The 24,978-nt window shown below is 38.1% G+C and overlaps 1 protein-coding gene across 3 annotated transcripts in view; it reads left to right on the forward strand.

Annotated features, from left to right (window-relative positions):
- Positions 1-24,978, forward strand: part of LOC105223097 (proton-associated sugar transporter A) — a 176,438-nt gene that overhangs the window by 109,315 nt on the left and 42,145 nt on the right. For all 3 annotated transcript variants that reach the window (XM_049450002.1, XM_049450001.1, XM_049450000.1), the window contains exon 6: positions 5,899-6,329. In XM_049450002.1, the coding sequence (XP_049305959.1) occupies positions 5,899-6,329 (431 nt within the window). The remainder of the gene's footprint in view (positions 1-5,898; positions 6,330-24,978) is intronic.

A 24,978-nucleotide genomic window follows, 5' to 3' on the forward strand; every position in this document is an offset into this window, starting at 1 on the left:
GCTCACCGTCAGTGCATATTCCAATTAATGTATCCAGTGATATATTTTTATCGTTGAAAAAACCATTTAATTTGGTTGTTTTGTATTCAGCGGTTTCATGTTCCAGTCTTACGTAACCAATCAATTCAGAATTGGGTTCTCTCAAAATAACAAGATGAGGTTCTTTTACCATCCGAGTATGATACTTCTCATCAATTTTATCTATCGTTAAAGTATCATCTTTTCTGCCATCGAATGAAAACGCTAACAAATTGGTATCATCTAACCGTTTATGAAGCACTTCTTGTCTGCATTTCTCTTTTTCTCTGCGAACTTTCGATTTATCCATGATGAGAGGTTTCCCATGCTTATCTTTAATTTTAAAATCTTGCAAAAGAGCGGTTCCCAATGCTGATGCTACTCTGTCAGGCACACCAAATCTGTCACATACCAAGGCAAAGTTAAAACAATCGTATCTCTCTGTGTATTGTGAACTTGTGCTTCTATCCATATCTCCTTGAACCGGTGGCGGTGCGTATGTTGAATCATCGGAATCTTGGTATGTTGGCATTGATGACATAGACGTTGCTCCTTGCTCTTCAGTTTCCATCATAAATGCAATGTTAGTCTTCTCTGATTATGTTGATCGTGCATGAACTCTTTGAGGCGTTCGGGAACCCAGCCGCATGCACATGGAGCTGCCTTCAAATCGCATTTACATGTTCCAATGTAAAAAATTGTTTCCAGAGATTTTACATACTCTGTCAATTGTTGGGTGTTGTTTCTTCTCTTGATTTGCTCTTGATACTTGTCAAGCAATTTATTACATGCACTTTTTTTCAGCATTATTTCCATACCAAGTTTTTCCCAAATTCCAATCAACTTATCTTGTACTTGAATAGTGAATGATTTATGGGAAAACTTTTTTTGTTCTGTTTTAGCACGTTCGCTTAAGTAAAAATAATATCTGATGATATCCAAATGGGTTGGTAAATTAAGATCAGTCAAATCAGTAGACACACAAAAAATAGTAACATCATGCTTGGGTATATGACTCATTGGGTTTTCGATAGTTGTTGATGTAGCTGCTTCATCTTGCGGTGTAGAAGATGGTGGATTCATTGTAAACTTTTTGATTTGGAATGGTCACTTCACTTATTATTTTTTTTGAAATACCATAGTGGTTATTGCTTTAGTTCTCCTCACTTTCAGAGGTAATAAGAATGAAATGGTAATTTCCTTTCTATTTCAAAATTTGCCCCTACCCGAAAGTTCGACCCAAATCGGGGGACATCAGAATTCGTTTCAGAGGTATGGTTCCTTCGGCAAAGTTTCTTATTTTGATCCTTAGAATATGATTTTCATAGAGCAATGGGCGATTTCTTTGCCTCCCCACAAATCGACCCGGCCTAATAACGGGTGATTTTTTTGAGGTTAGGATTTTCATGCATTAGTATTTGACAGATCACGTGGGATTTCAGACATGGTGTCAAAGAGAAAGATGCTCAGTATGCTTTGACATTTCATCATGAATAGACTTACTAACGAGCAACGCTTGCAAATCATTGAATTTTATTACCAAAATCAGTGTTCGGTTCGAAATGTGTTTCGCGCGCGTGTTTTGTTCAGCGATGAGGCTCATTTCTGGTTGAATGGCTACGTAAATAAGCAAAATTGCCGCATTTGGGGTGAAGAGCAACCAGAAGCCGTTCAAGAACTGCCCATGCATCCCGAAAAATGCACTGTTTGGTGTGGTTTGTACGCTGGTGGAATCATTGGACCGTATTTTTTCAAAGATGCTGTTGGACGCAACGTTACGGTGAATGGCGATCGCTATCGTTCGATGCTAACAAACTTTTTGTTGCCAAAAATGGAAGAACTGAACTTGGTTGACATGTGGTTTCAACAAGATGGCGCTACATGCCACACAGCTCGCGATTCTATGGCCATTTTGAGGGAAAACTTCGGACAACAATTCATCTCAAGAAATGGACCCGTAAGTTGGCCACCAAGATCATGCGATTTAACGCCTTTAGACTATTTTTTGTGGGGCTACGTCAAGTCTAAAGTCTACAGAAATAAGCCAGCAACTATTCCAGCTTTGGAAGACAACATTTCCGAAGAAATTCGGGCTATTCCGGCCGAAATGCTCGAAAAAGTTGCCCAAAATTGGACTTTCCGAATGGACCACCTAAGACGCAGCCGCGGTCAACATTTAAATGAAATTATCTTCAAAAAGTAAATGTCATGAACCAATCTAACGTTTCAAATAAAGAACCGATGAGATTTTGCAAATTTTATGCGTTTTTTTTAAAAAAAAAGTTATCAAGCTCTTAAAAAATCACCCTATAAAAATACTACTTTACTTGATGAAGAAAATAAAGCAAAAAGTGTTGGCGTCCCGAGGTTGCCAGCGCAAAGTCCCGAAGTAAACTCGATTGAATATTTATGAAACGACGATAAGATTGCCAAGAATAATTTCAAAAATTCGGAAGAACCTTGTACTGAAATCAAAGAGGCATGGTACGCAATCCTACAAAGGAGGTGACAGATATTAGTGGAGACCTTGCCCAGACGATGCCAAGCAATTTTGAAAAATTGCGGGCACACAACAAAATAATAACGTTGTAAGTGCTTAAATGCTATAATACTTATTAGATTTGTAATAAATTTATTTAATTTCCGCAGAACCGAACTACTGTGCTATTTCTGTGTCTAGACCTAAACACGCGATAGGAAATTATATCATTTTTTTAAAGAACTATTGAATAAAACTTTTTAATATTCTTTTATTTCTTACTTTATGTGATGCTAATGAAATACATTTTTTTTCTGTTTATATCGAAAATACACGTATTTTTATTACATTCTCAAAGTGAGCTATATATCTCTTTTCATGACTGTAATGCTTTTAGTTAGTTCGGTAAATGTACACAATATACGAGTATATCTTAAATCTAACAGTACGTTCATGGCTAACGGGGGAGCCTGCTTTAGAGGCTTAAAAAATTCGATTTTTTTGAGAATTTTTTTGCGAAGGAAAGAAAAAGTGTAAAATCTTACAATTTTTTTATAAAATAAAAAAAAATGGTTTTTGACCAAAAAATTTTACTTCATGTTGTTTAAAAATATGTCCAAACTTGACTTTTCTTAGTTTTTTTAGTTTAATTAGAAAATAATTTAATGCCAAAGATAATAAACTTTGCCCCAATCCCATACGACGTTTAGTTTTTTTTCTATTCTGCCCACTAATTAAGACAAATCGTAAAAATGAAAAACCGAGAAATTGCGCGTCAAAGTTTTCGCTTTCTGCCCAAGCGAATCTGCTAGACGCTCGGTCACTATTTCCCTTCTAGCTTCGAAAATTTTTCGAGTTCCCATCTATAACTTTGGGGACATATTCTTAGACTAGCTTTTTACCCGCGGCTTTGCCCACAGTAGAGCCATTAAATAAGTATGCGAATTAAAGGGTAAGGATATAATAACAGAAATGAGTCAAAATGATAACTAAATTTTATTGCTTGGCTGAGATCAACAATTTTTAAAAATTCCTAAAATATATTTCACCGTAACAAAAATAAATAATTCTGAATTCTAACAATTTAAAAAAATAAAATACAAAGTATTAATCTAGGATATTTTTGTAGACCATGTTATAAGTTTTCCCGTCGGGTGCAAATATGAGTGAATTCTGGGCATTAGATACACGTGAACAGGCTACATAAAGTTGACCATGAGAGGCATAGATAACTTGATACGAGACTCTTTAGTTCGAGAGAGAGCTGTCAAAACTCGCATTTTTTATAACATTTGCCAATGATGCCACTGCTGAAAAATATTAGATCGGGTATATAATAAATTATACAAAACACTAAATTAAACACTTTGAAAATGCATACATATATAAATGCTAAAATGCAAAATCATTAATTAATTTACATAAACATTTATTTTGCCAAAATATGTTCGCACAGTTTCATTTCACATTAATTTCGTCAAGTAATTATAGCGCTGCTCTTCTGGCAACCCGCCTTTTTGACTAACTGCTGATTGGCGTCACCCTGATTGTGTTTTGTTGCCAGCTCAAAAAACAGATCAGGGTGCAATGCCAGCTGACAAGCGAGAGAGCAAGAAAAGAGATTCTGATCAAGTTATCTATGATGAGAGGAGCATGGGTTTTCTAAATGCACTCCTGCTACCAGTAATGTTTGTCCTTGTGCCTTGTTTATAGTAACAGCAAAGCTAAGCTTGACGGGAAACTGAACCCTTTTAAATTTGAATGGAAAGTCAGTGGGAACAATTGGTATCCGAGGTATTATAACACTATTTCCCTTACTGACACCTGTTAAAATAGTAGCACCAAGTATATTCTGTCCCAATTTTGTTATCCGAAGCTTTGTTCCATTACATAGCAGAGGAGCATCTAGATTTCACATAAGCATGACTGGTACATTTAGTTTCAATTGACAGTACACCCGATAGTTCAAGTGAATTTAAAAACTCCACAGGATATGAAGTACTTAGTTCCGTATCTATAATTGTATCCATTGACAAATATTCCTTAATTTTTCCCTGAACCTCGTTTAATATTGCTCTTGCACACAGCCACTGATCACTACACAAATTTTGTTGCAATTCCGGAAAAACATTAGCAATGAAATCCACATCACTTTATACTAAATTACAAAATTCTCTTGACAGTAATATATAGCCTTCAACGTCAACAGCTAAACAACCATCACCAATTTTCAACAACATTTCTGCGTAAAGTCCTGAATCCACGTCATTATGAAGATGCACTCTCATATTAGTTTTCAGGCGGAGTTTTTCAACTGTCGACCATAAGCGTGATGATTTAACGCACGCTTGAATTTCATCTGCTGGTGTCCCCCTCTGAATCACTGGGAGGGTTTGACGGAAATCACCAGTCAATAAAACTACCATGCCATTTTGGATATACCAGATAATCGCTTCCGAGGCATTTTCTAAGAAAAGCGAGTAAGATCTAAAATAATAAAATGACTGCTAACCACAAAAATTACGGATTACCTCAAAAATTTGAATAGTTTTACACTGCATGTAACGACAGAAGAAAATAACAATAAATATAGAAAAATTAATATTATTATGTTAATACAACTCTAACAAATAATTTCGACCAAATTAGTTATCACAAAAACGGTACTCACGGACTTTTATTTAGATCATTAAAATAGAAATAATTCTATCATACATAACTTTTGTGTATCTTGAACCGCTTTCGTAGCGCAAGGAACGGAAGCCCTCAAAGATAAATAATTTCCCTCGTTTTTTACACATTTACCACTGTTTCTTCGCTCCTAGGGTTCGAAGCGTGATGCTATATAGCCTATAGCCTTCCTCGATAAATGGACTATCCAACACAAAAAGCATTATTCAATTCGAACCAGTAGTTTCGGAGATTAGCGCGTTCAAACAAACAAACTCTTCAACTTTATAATATTAGTGTAGATTATTTTTAAAGGGATTTAAGTAAAAAAAATCGATTTTTTTAAGCTTCTAAAGCCGGCTCCCCCCTTAAGCTATATATATGTACATATGTATACTAGCTATGCTAATGCTCTCTATAATATTGATTGCTGCCGACCAGACGATTTTTTAATGTACTGTAAATAAAAATTTAAGGAAAATTATACGTGGGTATACAAACGCTTTAGATATAACGATTCGGGAACTATGAGTCATTCCGAACATTAAATCTTATGACATTATTACCGTCATATATAATAAAATATTTATTATACATACATATAAGGTTGCCTATATGGTCTAAATGACATTACAAAGTTTTGTTAAGTTTTTCGGTGCACTTACATGTATTATATTTTTATTTTATACTAAATTGCCCAAATGTTAAAATTCATTTCCATTTAATTAAAGGTAAATGATGGCCGAAAGTGTTCAAATGGATCGATTACATTTAAAGAAAAGGAAGAAACCGTGATTAACGAAACAAATATTACACAAGATAGCTTGGCGTCATCGAAATTGAATATTAATAACACAAATAATATTCAGACCGTTGAAAATTTATCACACTACTTGTACACTATTATATATATGCCACATTCTTTGCGAATGATTTGCTTGACAAACTTGTTCTGCTGGATGGCTCATGTCTGCTACTCTTTATATTTTACGGATTTTGTTGGTGAAGCAGTATATATGGGCGACCCAAAGGGTCTTGAAGGCAGCAACTCACAAATAAAATACGAAGCAGGAGTACGCTTTGGTTGCTGGGGAATGGCTATGTATTCCTTATCATGCGCTTGCTATTCGTTAGTGATTGAAAGGTTAATTAAAAAATTAAGGTAAGGTGTTAAATTATACTTTCTCTAGTTACTTTTATATTATAATAACGGATTAAAATACTTGTGTCACGGTATTTATTGCCACATTCCTCCGAAATGGCTGAATCGATTTTAACAAAATTTGGCTTATGCCGAATCGGCCAACATCTTTTTTTCATACCTCTAAATTTTAAGAGCTCCACACCTAATACCCGTGGCAGACATGTAGTAACAATACCATATGTGGTAAAAATACCTTATGTGCGTCAATAAATATTAGCAAAATACCATATGAGCAATGTAGTATTTTGCTGGTAACAATACTATGATGTTTCATTGTGCTCTTTGTATAAACACAGCTAAAAAAAAGTAACAAACTTTGTTAAAAGCTTTTACACAAAAGCTCTTCGAAATATTATGTCAACCTGACTTAAAAAATTAATTAATGAAATGGAAAATAAAATATTTTTCCCAATTTTTCTTCCGGAAAAGCAGGAAATGCCTCATTTTATGTCAGGATTTTAGAGAGACTTTAACCAAATCGCTTTTTTGCGATGAAAATACATTAACTTTACAGTATTTGAAATAATTGTACTTATTTTCTCCACAACTCACAACTACATATTTATTATTTAACATTTTTTTGAAATATTTAATGCCTATGAAACAAAGCTAGTATTTGAGTTTACTACATGTGTGTCATCAACGTAGTAAACAGAATACCTGATACCTTTACTATGGTATTGTTACTAAAATTTTTTTGTCGGCGCAAAAATAACCTTCCGATGTTTTTTGGCTGTAATTAAAAAAAAGTAAAAACTTTGATTCTGCTTGTGGATTATTTTTAAATTTTTTTACATCAAGTCGAGAATATGATATCATTTAAATGGCCACCACCACAGTTGATTGTCATTTGAGCCCTTTTTATGGCATTTTCTATCTCTTTGGCCAGAACGCTTTGGCAATAGGTCCTCACATTCTCGACGGATATTGTCTTTAAGAGCTGCAAGAGTCTGAGGTCTGAGTCTTGTTGACATAAGCCCGCGACTTCAAAAAGCCCCAAAAAAAGAAGTCTGGAGCGGTCAAATCAGGCGATCTTGCTGGCCAGTGCAGATCGCCAAAACGGAAGATTAGATTTCGCGGATTTTCAGTGCTCCAGAAGTGTAAATTTTGCTTATTTACCTACCCGCTGAGATGGAAATGGGCCTCATCACTTATGATTATTTTCGATAAAAAATCATCTTCCTCTTGGTGGTGATTAAGGATGGCTTGAGCGTATGTAAGACGCGATTAGTTGGACTTTGTACGGAAACATCTTCAAATCTTGTAACAAAATTCGTTGTAAACACCGTCTACTGACACCCATTTGGTGGCACGCCGTCTGGTCGATGTCGACGGCGCTTCTATGATAACCTCGTCAACAGCAGCAATATTCTCTACAGAACGGCTACTCCGGGGTCTGCCACGCCTGGCAGCATCTCGTATTGTGCCAGTCTCTTCGAGGCGAGCGGCTAAACGTCGCAGTGTTTCACCAGTAGGCGACAGACAGCCAGGAAATCTGCGACGAAATTCACGTTGTGCCAAAGCCACCAACCGATTGTTGGTCAAATAAATAGTCACAAATAACCCGCGTTCTGGAGCAGTGTAGTGTATCATTGTTTATTTACGTGTATTTCGCATGTGTGTGCAACACAAATGTCAAAACAGAACTGACATTAGAGGTCAATTGCAAAATTTATAGCATCTTCTGATAGGAGGTTTACTTTGGCGCCACTCTGTATACAGTTTTCGTATATTTTTTGTTTTTTTTGGTTTAATTTGTGCTTCGATATTAGTAGTGACAGTTTGGAACCATTGTTCTTTTAAAAAGATTTCACTTATCCTTTCGATATTCCAACGATGCCAGTATGATCGGCGATCTTTAAGAACCAATTCTTTTATTTTATTAACGTGTTGACCATTAGTTGATGTTTGTGGCCGTTCTGGATGTAGTTCAATAATCGTAAAAACGCCGAATGCACTCTATGTACTTCAGTAAGACAAGCGCATACTAAACACTAATGACTATTTTGATTTGACATTCTACACAGATTATAAAATTATTCATTGCGGCCTGAAAGCCCCCAGTTATCGATGTAATGAACTGCTTCAATTCAATCACATTTCTAAGGTTTGTTTTATGTCGATATAACTTGTCGATGAAACTTGGTATGTGGATTCCTCAGTAGAAACATAATTTTGAGTTCGTAGATGGACGTAATCGCACCACTGCCACGCCCACAAATCACCATTAACTGAAAACATATAAAGTGCCATAATTAAATATAAATATAATATAATAATTAAATATATATATAACTAAATAAATGAAAGATATTAAATTTTAAATATTTATAGTATGAGAGAGCCTTATAGGAGCTGGTAAAAAATTTACTTATTGCCACCGCCATAGCATGAGAGAAGCTTATAGGAGGTGGTGTGAATATTGGACGATGGGCGTGGCACCGCCCACTATTTGGTGAAATAATATATCTCGGGACCCGATCAACTAATTTCGTATGATTTAGTACGTGGCATTCTTCTTTCATTCTTATGTCACATTGATGAAATCGGACAACTTCCTACTTCCCAAATAGCATAATTTTATTATTATTATTTATTAGACACATAAAATATTATATCTAACATAGTATGGCGTACTAGCTGCAGCGGCCTTTGACGCTTATCTTATAAATAAGTTTAATATTATTACGATTGGTTGATTAATCTAAGTTGTTATATGAATAAGTAAATTTGATTAATATTTTTTAAGTTAATATGATTTAAACAGTCTGTTGGGTTGATTTGATTAAAGAAAATTGCTCTGATTCTCGCGAAGTTGGGACAGTGAATCACTGGCTGCCAGAAGACGGCCAAGGGCCAACTTTCTGACTTCTATCCGTTCGTCAGTCATCATACTAAGGAGAATGTTTTCTGGAAGAGCAAAGAAAGCATTCTGTTGAATGGATGAATCGACAACCTTGCGCAGTTTAGCGGGTAAGTATCTCGACCTTTGAAATGCAGCATAGAGATGGCGCGAGCCATCTTTGATTGAACTGTTGAATCTTATTGAGAACCACAAAGGTGAGTAAACTGTAAGTATGTACTTGACCAAAATCTTTATTTCCTTTGTTGGTTTGTCAGTAGAAATGTATAATCTCAGAATTCTATTTGCACAGGTGAGCCAGCGAGATTTGCACATGTTACCTGGATGCATCGACGCTAAATCTGAGGAACATTGACCGGAAACAACAGCTTCTGATATTTTATAGAGATAAGCTTGGTCTGTGCTAAGTTGGGTCGGATTAATAACCTCAGAAGGTAATTGGCAGGATGGAAAACTTTCAAAACTGACAACAGGCAACTTCTCACAATAAGGGAGCAGTTTACCTATGTCGCCAGAGAATGTATTTGGACTCTTTGAGACACCATCTATGTGTTCGAAAAGAGCACGGAATGGAAGTTCGTTGAAATGTAGAAGACAAACAACCCACTGTAATGGCCTACCTATTCTTTCTTCTAGTTTCCGAATGATTCCACCTTTCCAACCTGTCTTCGTGTTGGTGCCATCAGCACCGACAACTTCTAGATGTTCCACATCAACTGAATTGTCTTGTAAATGTTGCCATATAGCTTGCGTCTCATCCTCAGCTGACCCGGAAGGAGAAGTGACGTGGCCAAAGTAATGACAACCAGGTTCCGCTATAAGAGAAATATGTTTCTCTTTGACAGTGTCGCGGTAGTACTTTTCACCTTCTCTGACTTGTGTAAGTGTATTGTCTTTGCGGCCGTCAAAATACAGCCCATATACAGAGTCAATACTTTCGGTGTTTTGGAGCTTAACTCCAACACTTTTTTTGCCCGACTAATCTTGCATTTGTCAGTGACAAAGCTAGCCTGATCCTCTGTTATCAAACCTGCTTTTTTGGCATCCAGAAAAGCCGATGAAACAATCAAGGCCGCTGCTCTATCACTTACTCCAAATCTTTGGGCAGCTAAAGCAGTGTGTTGTAATACTAGTGTGTTTTGTTTGGTTTTAGAGGATGGAAGAGAAAATTCATCATCACCATCGTTTTTCGAAGAATCAATGTGCGACGCGCCTACATTGTTGTCGTCTATATGAGAGTCTGGCTGATCTGAATGGTCACGTGTTCTAGCTGATACTTTTCTAGTAAGTGTTGATGTTGAATGACGTTTTGAAAGCTTTTCTTTACGTTCATTTTTTTTTTGTAATCTTTTTTGTTTCAGGTAGATCAACACTTCCAATGCGACCAATTCTTCTGGTTCTCTGGTCCAAGAGAAATGGTTGTTCATTGATAGGAACTTTCCTTTCCTTTGGACAAGTGCAAGAAGAAAAATAAACGCATTTACAAGCAGCGATGTCAAATAATTTTCCGGCAGAAGAGACAAAGTCGTCTCTTTTAGAGCTCAAACCTATTGGGTTCCTTAAAAACATTTTTTTAAGAGTCAGAAATTTCTTATGGTATGTGGGGAGCATTTGTACAACTCTGGTGTGTGAAACTATCGGAATAGATGACTTTTTGAAAGTATTTTCATCCTTTTTTGCAACTATTTCTGTAACCTCTTTACTCCTAGGTTCATAGTTGTCGCCTCGGAGTCGCCCTATACCAAATCTTTCAAACTGATAACACAAAAGAACATCCTGGTAAGTAGGTAACTGGGACTCAGAGAGATTGTACGGATATATGCCAAACACAGGACATTTCTGTCTAAATTTAAATTTAGATACAGACATTTTGAGTTCTGTGTTTTGTTGAGAGAATATAAGTGATAGCACCTGGCGAAATCAACGACAAGAGTGAAGGAACTCGATGAAAAAATATTTATGTGGAGACCAGTCCGAACGTGTCGTATGGCGCAGGGAAATGAATGTAAGAGATAGAACTCGGCGAAATCACCGACAAGAGTGAAGGAACTCGATGAAAAAATATTTGTGTGGAGACCTATCCGAACGTGTCCTTTGGCGTAGGTGAATGAATGTGAGTGATAGCACTCGGCGAAATCAACGTCAAGAAGTGTGGCCGCAAGCCGACTTTCACCTTGCGCTGTGGCGCTCCGCCTTTTCGCTCGTATCTCGGGAACGGTTCGTCCTACGGCCATGATCACATATACCATTTCGGTAGCAAATGACGTGACAAATAACTTTTGTTTTATAGATTTTGACATGAGATGCGTATTTAAGGTGCTAGGTAGACAATTTCACGATTTTAGGCGAATTTCCGAAATTTCAAGGCCGAGGTTCGGGTTGAAAATGCAATCCGATCTCAAAACAAAAAGTTGCATTGGAATGAGAAAGTACTAAGGCAACTTTTCCGCACTATTAGAAATACCGAATCGAAAAAATTCCGGAATCGACCCACCCTAATGTACACCAAGGACATCTGGAATTTTATTTTTTAAGTGCGCTATTAAGCCTTTATGGCACCCTATCATAGCCGGAGCGTCACACATAGCAATTGAAAAAATATTTTTCAAAGGAATCTCTTTCTCATCGCAAAACTTTTCCAATATATTGAATATGGTTTCGCCTTTTGTATCGGTCTCTAAATTTCTAGCAAATAATAGTTCTTCACATATGTATTTTCTCATCTTTAATAAACCTCACGTAATACAACAACAATGCTTTATTAGTTGGTAAAGTGGACTCATCGAGCTGAATTGAAAATTGGCTTGTCCTCAGGTGATCGCACAATGATTCTTCAATGTTTTCAGCCATTTCATCAATTCGTCTTTGCACAGAATTATTACTCAAAGGAATTTTTCGGATAATATCTGCGGCCGGTTTATGAAGCACGATAGTTATTACTTCATTTATTGCTGGCAATATTAACTCTTCTCCGATGTTATGTGGTTTGCCTTTTTGAGCAATTAACAAAGAGATATTGTACGAAGCTCGAAGTCCGTCGTCATCTTGCTTAGCAGCCGCCGAAAATAGTTTTGCTACACTTGGCTGAGTATAATGCCTCTTCTCTAGGTCTTGAAAATATGCTACATTCTTGTCTCTCTTATCTGAATCCGAATTTAATGTATTCCGCACAGTATTGCCGTCTCTTCTTTTTTACTTCCGACATTGTTTTGCTTTGAGAAATACGTTTAACTTCGCGAGTACTGTAAAGGAGGCGTAAGTAATGCTCATCTATTGCGCGCAAAACCACAAATGAATATAAAATAAATATTACATTGTTTATATAGGAATGCTTAAGCACAATTATTATATAGTAGTCCAAAAATATGAATTCTTATTTTTCCCAGCAATACATTTGTAAAAAAAAGGATCTTTATCCTTTTTTTATTTTCCACATAAAAGATTTAAGAAGTTCAAAAGCTCAAAACGTACGCTACATCAGCTACCCACCCGACGTCATTTCGCAAGTGATAAAATAAATTTTTCAAAAGCTCAAAGCATGCGCTACATCAGCTCGAACCTACCTACCCTACACCTTTGCGCAAATAAAAGCAAATGCCCACATACAGATTTGGCAATGGCAATTGCAATACGTTTGACAGTTAGTATTCTATAAATTTTATCCTGTGGAGATGCGCCGTTATGAAACGGAGCGACCGATTGACATGATTTTGATTTTTTCCATATTCAATAAAATAGGACAGATATATGAACTACGCGGAGAGAAATATAGAACCGAGTTTGAGCAATCTTTTAATTCATATTAGTTGATGTGCACAAGTTGTTGTTGAGAGTCGAGAGCTCATGAGCCGTTGTCTAAGAGGCCTCCTAGCTAAATAAAATTACAAATAACTCCCCAGGCCTCTACACAACGCCCCCATTTTCTTTCTGGGTCTCTTACCGCCCCTCTTGACACCTGCAGCGCCCACAAGGGGGCGTTATCGTCCACTTTGGGAAACACTGGCTTAGAAGGTTGTGTGAAGGAGGTAAATAACGGGTGATTTTTTTGAGGTTAGGATTTTCATGCATTAGTATTTGACAGATCACGTGGGATTTCAGACATGGTGTCAAAGAGAAAGATGCTCAGTATGCTTTGACATTTCATCATGAATAGACTTACTAACGAGCAACGCTTGCAAATCATTGAATTTTATTACCAAAATCAGTGTTCGGTTCGAAATGTGTTTCGCGCTTTACGTCCGATTTATGGTCTACATAATCGACCAAGTGAGCAAACAATTAATGCGATTGTGACCAAGTTTCGCACTCAGTTTACTTTATTGGACATTAAACCAACCACACGAATGCGTACAGTGCGTACAGAAGAGAATATTGCGTCTGTTTCTGAGAGTGTGGCTGAAGACCGTGAAATGTCGATTCGTCGCCGTTCGCAGCAATTGGGTTTGTGTTATTCGACCACATGGAAGATTTTACGCAAAGATCTTGGTGTAAAACCGTATAAAATACAGCTCGTGCAAGAACTGAAGCCGAACGATCTGCCACAACGTCGAATTTTCAGTGAATGGGCCCTAGAAAAGTTGGCAGAAAATCCGCTTTTTTATCGACAAATTTTGTTCAGCGATGAGGCTCATTTCTGGTTGAATGGCTACGTAAATAAGCAAAATTGCCGCATTTGGGGTGAAGAGCAACCAGAAGCCGTTCAAGAACTGCCCATGCATCCCGAAAAATGCACTGTTTGGTGTGGTTTGTACGCTGGTGGAATCATTGGACCGTATTTTTTCAAAGATGCTGTTGGACGCAACGTTACGGTGAATGGAGATCGCTATCGTTCGATGCTAACAAACTTTTTGTTGCCAAAAATGGAAGAACTGAACTTGGTTGACATGTGGTTTCAACAAGATGGCGCTACATGCCACACAGCTCGCGATTCTATGGCCATTTTGAGGGAAAACTTCGGACAACAATTCATCTCAAGAAATGGACCCGTAAGTTGGCCACCAAGATCATGCGATTTAACGCCTTTAGACTATTTTTTGTGGGGCTACGTCAAGTCTAAAGTCTACAGAAATAAGCCAGCAACTATTCCAGCTTTGGAAGACAACATTTCCGAAGAAATTCGGGCTATTCCGGCCGAAATGCTCGAAAAAGTTGCCCAAAATTGGACTTTCCGAATGGACCACCTAAGACGCAGCCGCGGTCAACATTTAAATGAAATTATCTTCAAAAAGTAAATGTCATGAACCAATCTAACGTTTCAAATAAAGAACCGATGAGATTTTGCAAATTTTATGCGTTTTTTTTTTTAAAAAGTTATCAAGCTCTTAAAAAATCACCCTTTATTATACAATATGTAAATTGTATTCTTAGACTTGAATTAACGGTCTTCATTCATAAAAATATGCGCCGTATAGCGACAACTTTGCATTTTTTTTGCTATTCATGGGATCAGAGTCCCATATTTTAGAACACTGATTCTTATGTAAAATTTAGCGAGGAATCGAAGGGAAAATTTAATTTCAATTTTGAAAAAAGTTTGGGGAAAAGCACAAAAAACCGGGTTTTTTGGAAAAAAAATGTTTTTTTTTTATTTTGAAAATTTTTTTGGATTTCGAAAATATTTTTATCAGAAAGCTAAGATTTTTTACATAAAATTGGATAACTTAAATTTTTTTTTTTCACTCAATTTTGAGGTCGTTAAAAAATAAAAGAAAAAGTCATTTTTTTGCTTGATCTCAATTTGAATTGCGCGCCAAAAAATAATGGAGCAACTTGACCACTAAAAAATTAACAGATATTCTTCTTTTGGTCAATGTTATGATATTCTAAAGTTTGGTCAAAATCGGAGAACCACGGGTACAAAACCATGTCGCCAATTGATGGAATGGCCCGTATAATATATATTGTTACGAATTTACTCTTTGCTAGTTCACTTTGTTAGGTTCGTATCTCTGGATTGACAAATAAAATCAACACTGTTTAATTTAATTCGACAACTCTTTATTTCACAACTCGTCTACACTATAGCAGTTTACTCTTAGCACTGATTGATTACGTTGGCGCTGCCACGGCTTATATAGCCACGCACTTCTCGCTGATGCCGACGTGTCCTTCTAGAATATCGCGTCTGGAAATTACCAGAACATACGGCTATACGGCGCCAGACGCAAGCAGACAGTCGCGGCGCCAGACTCAGCAATTGTTTAACTAGACGAGCAGACAGTGTGGCGCCAGATGTCTACAACAAGACAAATGCTATTCCATATACCTACAGCTATTGTTCATAATCAGGGATGCATATAGTAATACAAATACAACTTAATACTACTTTTTGTAACAATATTGTAACACTGCCCTCCACTAAAGCCTAATCGTCCCGATTAGGCACAAATCCTCTTGAACCAAATGGGGCGAGCCTCTCCAAATGTACTACTTTCATTTTACATCGTGCTTTTCCATGTCTTTGTATGCGGTATACCACGTCATTAAGTCGTTTCATCACCATATAGGGTCCTTCCCAGGCTGTCTGTAGTTTCGGGGACAAGCCTTTCTTTCGAAGTGGATTGTACAACAGGACCAGATCACCTTCTTCAAAACCTTTTGAATTTGCCGCCTGATCGAACCGGTCCTTCATCTTATTGCTCATCAGATGCGTATGCTGCCTTACCATTAGATGCAATTCATTCATTTCTTCCTTTAAGGCAGAACAATATTCTCCATCATTTCTTACAGCTGTAGGATTCGTTCCAAACTTAAGATCAGCAGGGAGTCGCAGATCAGATCCGAAAATAATCTTTGCTGGCGTGTAACCAGTTGTCTCGTGCTTCGCTGAACGATACGCCAGCAGGAACATCTGGATGCACTTGTCCCAATTCCGTTGATCTTTATCAACGATTTTCCGCAGATGTTCTTCGAGCGTTCGGTTGAATCTCTCTACCATCCCATCTGATTGTGGGTGTAACGCTGTTGTCCGTGTCTTGTGGATGCCCAATAATGTACAGACTTCTTGGAAAATGGAAGATTCGAAATTCCTGCCTTGATCTGAGTGTAATTCGACGGGCACTCCGAACCTTGTTATCCAATTTTCTACAAACGCTTCGGCTACGGTCTTCGCTTCCTGGTTTGGTAAGGCATATACTTCTGGCCATTTACTGAAATAGTCCATGACAACCAGTAGATATTTGTTACCGGCCGTACTGGTTGGGAACGGACCTGCAATATCCATCGCGACTCGTTCAAATGGTGATCCCACGTTGTACTGTTGTAGCCTACCGCGACTTTTGGCTTTAGGACCTTTAGCTGCCATGCACTCTACGCAATTACTTATCCATTCTGCTATGGAATCTCGACAACCGATCCAGTAGAACCGTTGTTTAATCTTCTCTATAGTTTTTGTTATTCCAAGGTGCCCTCCACTAGGTCCATTGTGATATTCTTTCAATACTTTTGGGATCATGGACTTCGGTACTATGATCAGCAGACGAGAATGTTTGCCATCTTCGCTTTCCCAGGTACGATGAAGGTATCCATTAACGAGGTTTATGCTGTTCCATTGGGCCCAATATGCTTTTGCAGTTGGACTCTCGCTACTTATTTGTTCCTTTGGTGGTCGTACCCCATTTTCTTTGGCCATTACCAGCTTTGCAAGATCAGGGTCCTCCAGCTGATTGATTCTGATGCGGTGAGGAGTCCAATCATCTTCAGGTTCTATATTCAGTAATCGCACGTCGATTATACCTTCTTTTCCTTCTGATTTGGAGCAATGTTTAAATTCCAGTGGACAAGGGCGATGTGATAATGCATCCGCATTTTTTGTGGTGAATCCTCTTTCGGTGTTCTGTTGGTTGTTTCCATTTTGATGGGTTTACTTTTATCTTGCAATTTCGGGCAAAGTGACCCGCTTTTCTACAGTTGAAACATCTGCCTGTTGTATTTACTCGCTGTGCAGCAATTGTCTTCAGAGTCTTCAATATTTCTTCCATCAGCGCCGGTTGTTCCATTTCAACCCTTTGTACTTTGTGTGCTGGTTTACTTAGTAGGGAAGCTGTTTCCTGTGTGAGCGCGTGCGAAACCGTTTCAGCAAACGTTCTTTTTGGCAATGCATATGTGGCGCGTTTGGTGTCCACATCACGAATTCCATTTATGAAACATTGAATTTTTACCCTCTCAATGTATTCCACAGGTGCATCTGCATTTGCCAAATGAGCCAGTCGTTCTATTTCAGTTGCGAACTCTTGCAATGACTCGTTCATTTTCTGACCCCTATTTTGCAGTTCGATCTGGTATATTTGTTTCCGGTGCTCACTACCATATCGTCTTTCTATCGCACTCATCAATGCCTCATAGTTGTCCCGTTCACAGTCTGGAATAGTCTGAAGGATTTCTGCCGCAGGCCCTTTCAATGATACAAACAAGGACGCCACTTTGTCCGCTGCATTCCAGTTATTGGCCATTGCTGTCTTTTCAAACTGAAGTTTGAAAATTTGAAATGGAATACTTCCATCGAATGTGGGTGCCTTCAATCTTTGATTATTTGTTGATGGTGCAGGGCCATGTAGTTGCAGTTCTCGCACACGATTACTTAACTGAAGAACTTCTGATTTTAAATTTTCTTCGTCATTTTTTAAAGTGCTTAATTCGTCTTCAAATTTTGAAAATTTCTCTTGCACTTGTGTATTATTTTCTGTAATCTGTTGTGCCAAACGCTTTTCTAACTGCGTATTATTTTCAGTCATTTGTTGTGTAAGGCGAGACTCTAGCTGTGATGTATTTTCAGCTATTTGCGTTATTTGCTGTGCCAGACGATTTTCTGTTTGCACTACATTCTCGGCTATTTGCTGTGCCAGACGATTTTCTGTTTGCACTGCATTTTCTGTTATTTGTGATATATTTTCAGCTATTATTTGCTTAAAAGCCACTAACAGCATGTTCATGTCTGCACTTGATGATGCTCGTTGTTCTTCTACTTTTTCTTCTACCTTTGTAGAAGTTTCTGGCCCATCAAATTCGAACTCGTCCACATTAATTCCATCCGCTTCCATTGCTTCACGTAATCGTGCCTGCAGATCCGCCTTTTGCCCGCTTATCGGCAAATTACGCTCCTCCAGTTCTTTTTTTAATTGCTGAATTCTCAATTCTCCGAATTTAACCATCTTGAATTTGGATTATTTGACAATCCCACTTCTGACACCAATTGTTACGAATTTACTCTTTGCTAGTTCACTTTGTTAGGTTCGTATCTCTGGATTGACAAATAAAATCAACACTGTTTAATTTAATTCGACAACTCTTTATTTCACAACTCGTCTACACTATAGCAGTTTACTCTTAGCACTGATTGATTACGTTGGCGCTGCCACGGCTTATATAGCCACGCACTTCTCGCTGATGCCGACGTGTCCTTCTAGAATATCGCGTCTGGAAATTACCAGAACATACGGCTATACGGCGCCAGACGCAAGCAGACAGTCGCGGCGCCAGACTCAGCAATTGTTTAACTAGACGAGCAGACAGTGTGGCGCCAGATGTCTACAACAAGACAAATGCTATTCCATATACCTACAGCTATTGTTCATAATCAGGGATGCATATAGTAATACAAATACAACTTAATACTACTTTTTGTAACAATATTGTAACAATATTTAACGTTTTTAAAACTATTTCAATTTGTAATAATTTTCGTCATTTAACCACATTTGTAATAACAACTTTGAAGTGCATTTCACATAAAATACAAGTTTTATGACGATTCTTTGGATTTTAGTGCATTTTTCCTTTTAACAGAAAGTGTGAGTGGCCTATAAGGTGAGTTTTTGCACACTACCTGTTTCCAATCTCTTAATTTTAGTATCTATCTTAGTAGTCTAAGATTTATATTTTTACAGTGAGCCTTAGTGTATAGCCATTTTAATGGTATATAAATATGGCCGGAAGTAGTTTGTGGCCTAAACGATCGCTAACAACTATTTTTCTGTTGTAGAATATCTACGTGCGTGGTCGTTAAGTGTTCTGCTCGCATAACATGTCCATTTTGTTGTAGAACGGCACAGCTTGCGATATTGCTTGCATCAGTAATTAATGTAAATTTCTTATCGAAATGTGGATAACTTAGTACTGGGGCATCTGTCATTATTCGTTTTAATTTTTGAAATTAATTTTAACATTTTTCTTTAGAAAATGTGTCATAGGTTGTGCTACTTTTGAGTAATCCTTTATAAATTTTCTTGTATTTTGATTATCTTATCAGAGTTCGGTTTAACTCCTCCAGGTGCTAAAAATGGCGTAGAAACTGTTTTTTTTGGCACAAAAATTACACTTGTCAAATTGTAGCTTAAGGTCTTTAGTGTATTGAAAGTTTTTGTAAGGCTTTGTATAATATATGCTTTTCTAATGTTGTACTGAAAACGAGGATATCGTTCGTGTACACTACGCAAATTTTTTTTATGTGTTCTCTAAGGACACAATTCATTAGCCTTTGGAAGGTTGATGGGCTATTTTTAAGGGGCACACCTAGTGTAATGGCCTAAAAAAAAGGTGATTTTTGGGAATTTTTATTAAAAAAAAATACTTTATCAATTATTTCGAAATTTTAAGAATATATTTATACATGTTTCAAGAATAAACAGTGAAATTTTTGAAGAAAAAAATTAAATATTTTTTAAGTTATAGTCGATCTCCACTATAACATATAGCTGCCATACAAACTGAACGATCGGAATCAAGTTCTTGTATGGAAAACTTTTGCATTTGACAAGATATTTTTACGAAATTGTGGTATGAGTTATTGTTCATAGAAATAATGTAATATCGGAAGAAATTGTTCAGATCGGCTTATTATAGCATATGGCTGACATACAATCCGAACGATCGGAATCTAGGGCTTGTATGGTGTTCGTTGGAGTTAGTTTCCCTATGTATTTTGCGGGGTATACTTACTTTACTTTCAGTTAGATATCCCTTTGTGTATTACGGTAAAAGAAAGATGTCACAATTTTAGTGGTATAGATACGTATGTATTTCCCTTTGCGGGCGAAACTTCAATATTTTTTATAAAATTAATTTCAAGATATTCCAGATAGGTACAATTCTTGATATTTACAATACACTGTTCACTTTGCACTATTGATGCTCCTGATGTTCCAGCTTCCTGCGCACACACACACACGACCGGATGAGGAATCCTAATTTGGACCAGAACTGCTAAGCGATTATAAGGTGGCGGATCAACGTGAACGAGTTGGCGATCGAAAAAAAGGCGACGTGATTTGAATACCGGCGTAAAACGAATTGTGTGCCACCCCGATCTAACCAATCCTTTTTGATCGGCTGAGTGGTGAAAAAATGATTATGTGTGTGTGTAGTGTGGTTGGTTTGTTGCGTGGTATGAAGATGCAGGTTGTGCGCTGAATGTTGTGCTGTGTGCTAAGTGTTGTGTTGTGTGATGAGTGTTGTGTTGTGTGATGAATGTGAGTGAGGTGGGGTGGAGGGGCGAGATGCCATAAAGTCGCATAACCATCCCGGCCCTCCTAGGCGAATTAATTGCCTAGCAGTCGCTGCAGTTTCTGTGGGGTGCTCACTACAGCGCTGAAACCCGTCGCCTTTCGCTGGTTACGATGATGATGATGTGGTGGCGTCTGCGAACGTGCACCTCGGGGTTGCGTAGAGCGATGGGCTCGTCGGCATTGAACATGACTCCCATGCTGATGGTGCCGCTGTTGACCATGCCGCTGACTGGCGGGCGTTGATTGAACCGAGCGTCGAGGGAAACGGTGAAATAGTATATGATGCGGTCGGTGGCAGTACTGACACGACCCGTCGGACATGCACTCCAACGTAGCGTGCGTGTCTGCCAAGCATGTCATGCAGTGGCCGTGGGCTCTAGCAATCTGTTGGCGCTGAGCGGGTGTCATCGTCTTGAAAATTGTACACCGTTTCAGGACATGGGGTCGATGGTACAGGCTGCATCGCGGCGGTACATACTCCTCGAACTGCTCCTCGACCGCTTCCCTCACTGGTTGACCGGATGATTGGCTGGGCGGGCGTGTGCCTTGTTGCCTTCTTGGGGCGGCGATGGGTGCAGCGGATGCTGCATTTGCGTTACTTGCGGACCTCACCGACTGGGGGTTAATGCGGGTTTCTTCTACGTCCATTTCTAGTGGAATAGGAATAGGTATATTAAACATGTTTTGCAAGTAGTATGAAGTATGCTACTCATTATATACATATATGTATATGTGTGTACTTTATATATAGATGTATGTATTTATGTATTATATATTACTTATATTACTTATGGATTTTATTGTTTATTATTAATCGCGTTCATTATGCTTTTGATTTATGCGTACGGATTGTAAAACGGTATATTTTTAATTAATTATTGTTTGATTTTACGTATGCGTTTGCGTTCGCTTATTTTCGGTGATCGGTTCTTCGGTATTTGGAAGAACACACAATTTCACTAGTGGTCGAGTTAGTAGGCCAGTTTGTGTTCGCACATCTACTATTATATGGCCATCTCGTCCCCGATGTACCTTTTCAATGCGACCTAGTCGCCATTCGGTTGGGGGAAGGCATTCGTCCTGTATGATGACGCATTCGCCTGTACTGGGTTCCTTCTGGATCGTTTTCCATCGATATCTCTTATGGAGATCTTTAAGATAGTCCTCCTTCCATCTGTGGCTGAATTCATGATGGAGAATCTTGATTTTTTCCCATCGATTTATTAAAGTGAGTGAGTCTCCTTCTGTCTCAGGTATGGCGAGAAGAGGAGCGCCTCTGAGGAAATGTCCAGGTGTAAGAGCTGTGAAATCGGAGGGATCTTGCGAGAGTGGTGATATAGGTCTGGAATTTAATACGGCTTCGATACGAGTGAGTAGTGTAGTAAACTCCTCATAATTAAATTTATGATTACCAGCCGTTTTTTTTAAATGGGACTTAAAGCTTTTGACTGCTGATTCCCAAAGTCCGCCCATGTGTGGAGAACATGGAGGTATAAACTGCCAATCGATCCCTTGAGGTGCATATTTTTTAACTATTTCAGGGGAAACTTCTTTCATAAAGTTTATGAACTCTTTCTCGGTGGCTCTTTGAGCTCCGATAAAATTTTTCCCATTGTCGCTCATAATCTTTGAGGGAAATCCGCGTCGTCCGACAAAACGTGCGAATGCTGCGAGGAAAGCCGCAGTTGTCAGATCTGAACAAAGCTCGAGGTGTACTGCCTTGGTCGTAAAACATACAAAAACAGCCACATACCCTTTTCTAAATGTAGATGATCTTAACATTGAGGCCTTTATCTTTATAATGGGATGTCGTTCGTTATAACTAAGGCTGGAGTTCGCTAATCTTCCATTTGCCCTTATTAATCCCTTAGCGTCCAAGAATGGATTTAACACGAGAAGAGAGCTTCCCTTTTCGAGTGGTCGTCTTTCGACCAACTTTGCTTTCTCTCGACTGAAATAGCGAGTTTGGGTGTAGGTAATGAGACTAACTTTGGCATCTTGCAAATCGGTATGCGTTAGTTGCACGCAAGGATCATTTACTATCCCTTTCATTTTTTGTTTAAGTCTTTGAGTGAATTTGTGCATGTAAGCGACTACTCTTAGTGCTCTAGGAAATGAAGAAAATCGGTGGAGAATATCATCCTCTTCGGGAGTGATATGAAAATTTTCAATTTTCCGACTTTCCGGCGGTATTATATTACGAGCGGGAGACTTTGGCCAGAATTCTTGTGATTCTGTTAGCCATGTTGGACCATTCCACCAGAGTGTAGTGCTGGTGAGGTGCAGTGGCTTGCAACCTCTTGTCCCAAGATCCGCTGGGTTATCCGCACTTGCAACATGTTGCCATTTTGCTGGGCCAACTAAGTCTAGAATTTGGGATATTCGGTTAGATACATAGGTCTTCCAGCAATAGGGTGGTTTTTCTAACCATGCTAAAACTATTTCAGAGTCTGACCAAAGATATGTTTTATGATCGGTTAATTTCAGATGGGTTTGAACTATTGAAATTAATTTTGCTAACAGAAGAGCACCATTCAGTTCAAGCCGTGGCAGACTGAGTGTCTTCAAAGGTGCAACTTTGGCTTTGGCTACCAAGAGGTGTGCAGATATTTTGTTATCGTACTGTGTGCGTACGTAAACTGTTGCGCAATAAGCCTTTTCAGAGGCATCACAGAAACCGTGTAATTCTGTGTTAATGTTAGGGGTGAAATTTACCCATCGAGGGATTCGAATTTCAGATATAGTATGTAAATTGTTAGCAAATTGTACCCATTTTGTTAAACGTATAGGTTTTACCTGTTCATCCCATTCAGTGCCCTCTTGCCACAATTCTTGAATGAGGATTTTTGCTTGTATCATTATTGGCGAAAGCCATCCTGCGGGGTCGAAAAGTTTTGCCACCGAGGAAAGTATTTGGCGTTTTGTACTAGCGGACATTGCAGATATTGACTCAATAGTATATGAGAATTCATCTGTTATCGCATTCCATTGAATCCCTAGGGTTTTTGTTGTACTGGCCGTTTCAAATTTAAGAAAATTTGTATCTAATAAGTCTTCCTTTTTTATGTTTTTTATTATTTCGGGATGATTTGATGTAATTTTCTTTAAGGGGAATCCCGCTGAATTTAGTGCTTTGATCACTTGAGATAGTGATTCGCACGCTAAGGACAGACTGTGGCTACCTGATAGAATATCATCCACATATGTTTGTGTCTGTAACACAGATGTTGCTAAGGGCAAATTTGTTGCATTTGTTTTTGCCAATTCATGTAGTGTCCTGATCGCTAAATAGGGTGCGCAATTGATGCCAAAGGTGACGGTTTTAAGTTTATAGTCGCTGATTGGACTATTACTTGATTTGCGGAAGACTATACGCTGGAAATCTTGATAATCTTTATGTACAAGAATTTGTCTGTACATTTTCTCTACATCCCCATTAAAAACGTATTTAAACATGCGCCAATTTAGTATTAGCAGCATGAGATCAGGTTGTAAGGTTGGGCCAGTATATAGTACGTCGTTGAGTGATTTGCCTGAGCTCGTACACTTTGAGGCATTGAAAACCACTCGTACTTTTGTTGTGAGTTTTTCAGGTCGTATTACCCCGTGATGTGGCAGATAAAAAGATAAATATCTACCTTTAGATACTTTTTCATGTGGTACAGCTTCTTCCATATGATTGAGGTCTAGATATTCGTCCATCACATTATCATATGCTGATTTAAGCTCACTTTTTTTCATCAGGCTTTTTTCCAGGCTTAGAAATTGCTGGACTGCTGATATTCTAGAGTGGCCTAGAGCTATGGTTTCAGGAAAAGTTGGTTTGAATGGTAGTCGCACAACATAACGACCATGTTCGTTTCTTGTTGTTGTGGACTTGTAATAGGCTTCGCATGCCTGATCTTCTTCTGAAAGTTGAGTAGTCTGAGGCAATTCTTCTACTTCGCAGAATTTTTTTAGTTCATTATTTAAATATTCGTTTGAAATATTTTCAACTTCAGTTGTAAAAGAATTAATTTTTTCTGTGATTTGGCCACTTAATATCCACCCAACGATTGTATTTTGGGCTAACAATTTATTGGATATTTTTTCTATACCTTCAAGAATTATTTGAGGTATTAAGTCACTACCTAATAACAAATCGATTTGTGATGGGGTATGGCAGTTGGGATCTGCTAATTTGAGATATGAGCATTTTTCCCATTGCTTTTTATTCACTTCACAGCTTGGAAGCAAATTTGTG

Source organism: Bactrocera dorsalis, chromosome 2 (genome assembly GCF_023373825.1).
Source record: "Bactrocera dorsalis isolate Fly_Bdor chromosome 2, ASM2337382v1, whole genome shotgun sequence".
Taxonomy (NCBI): Eukaryota; Metazoa; Arthropoda; class Insecta; order Diptera; family Tephritidae; genus Bactrocera; species Bactrocera dorsalis.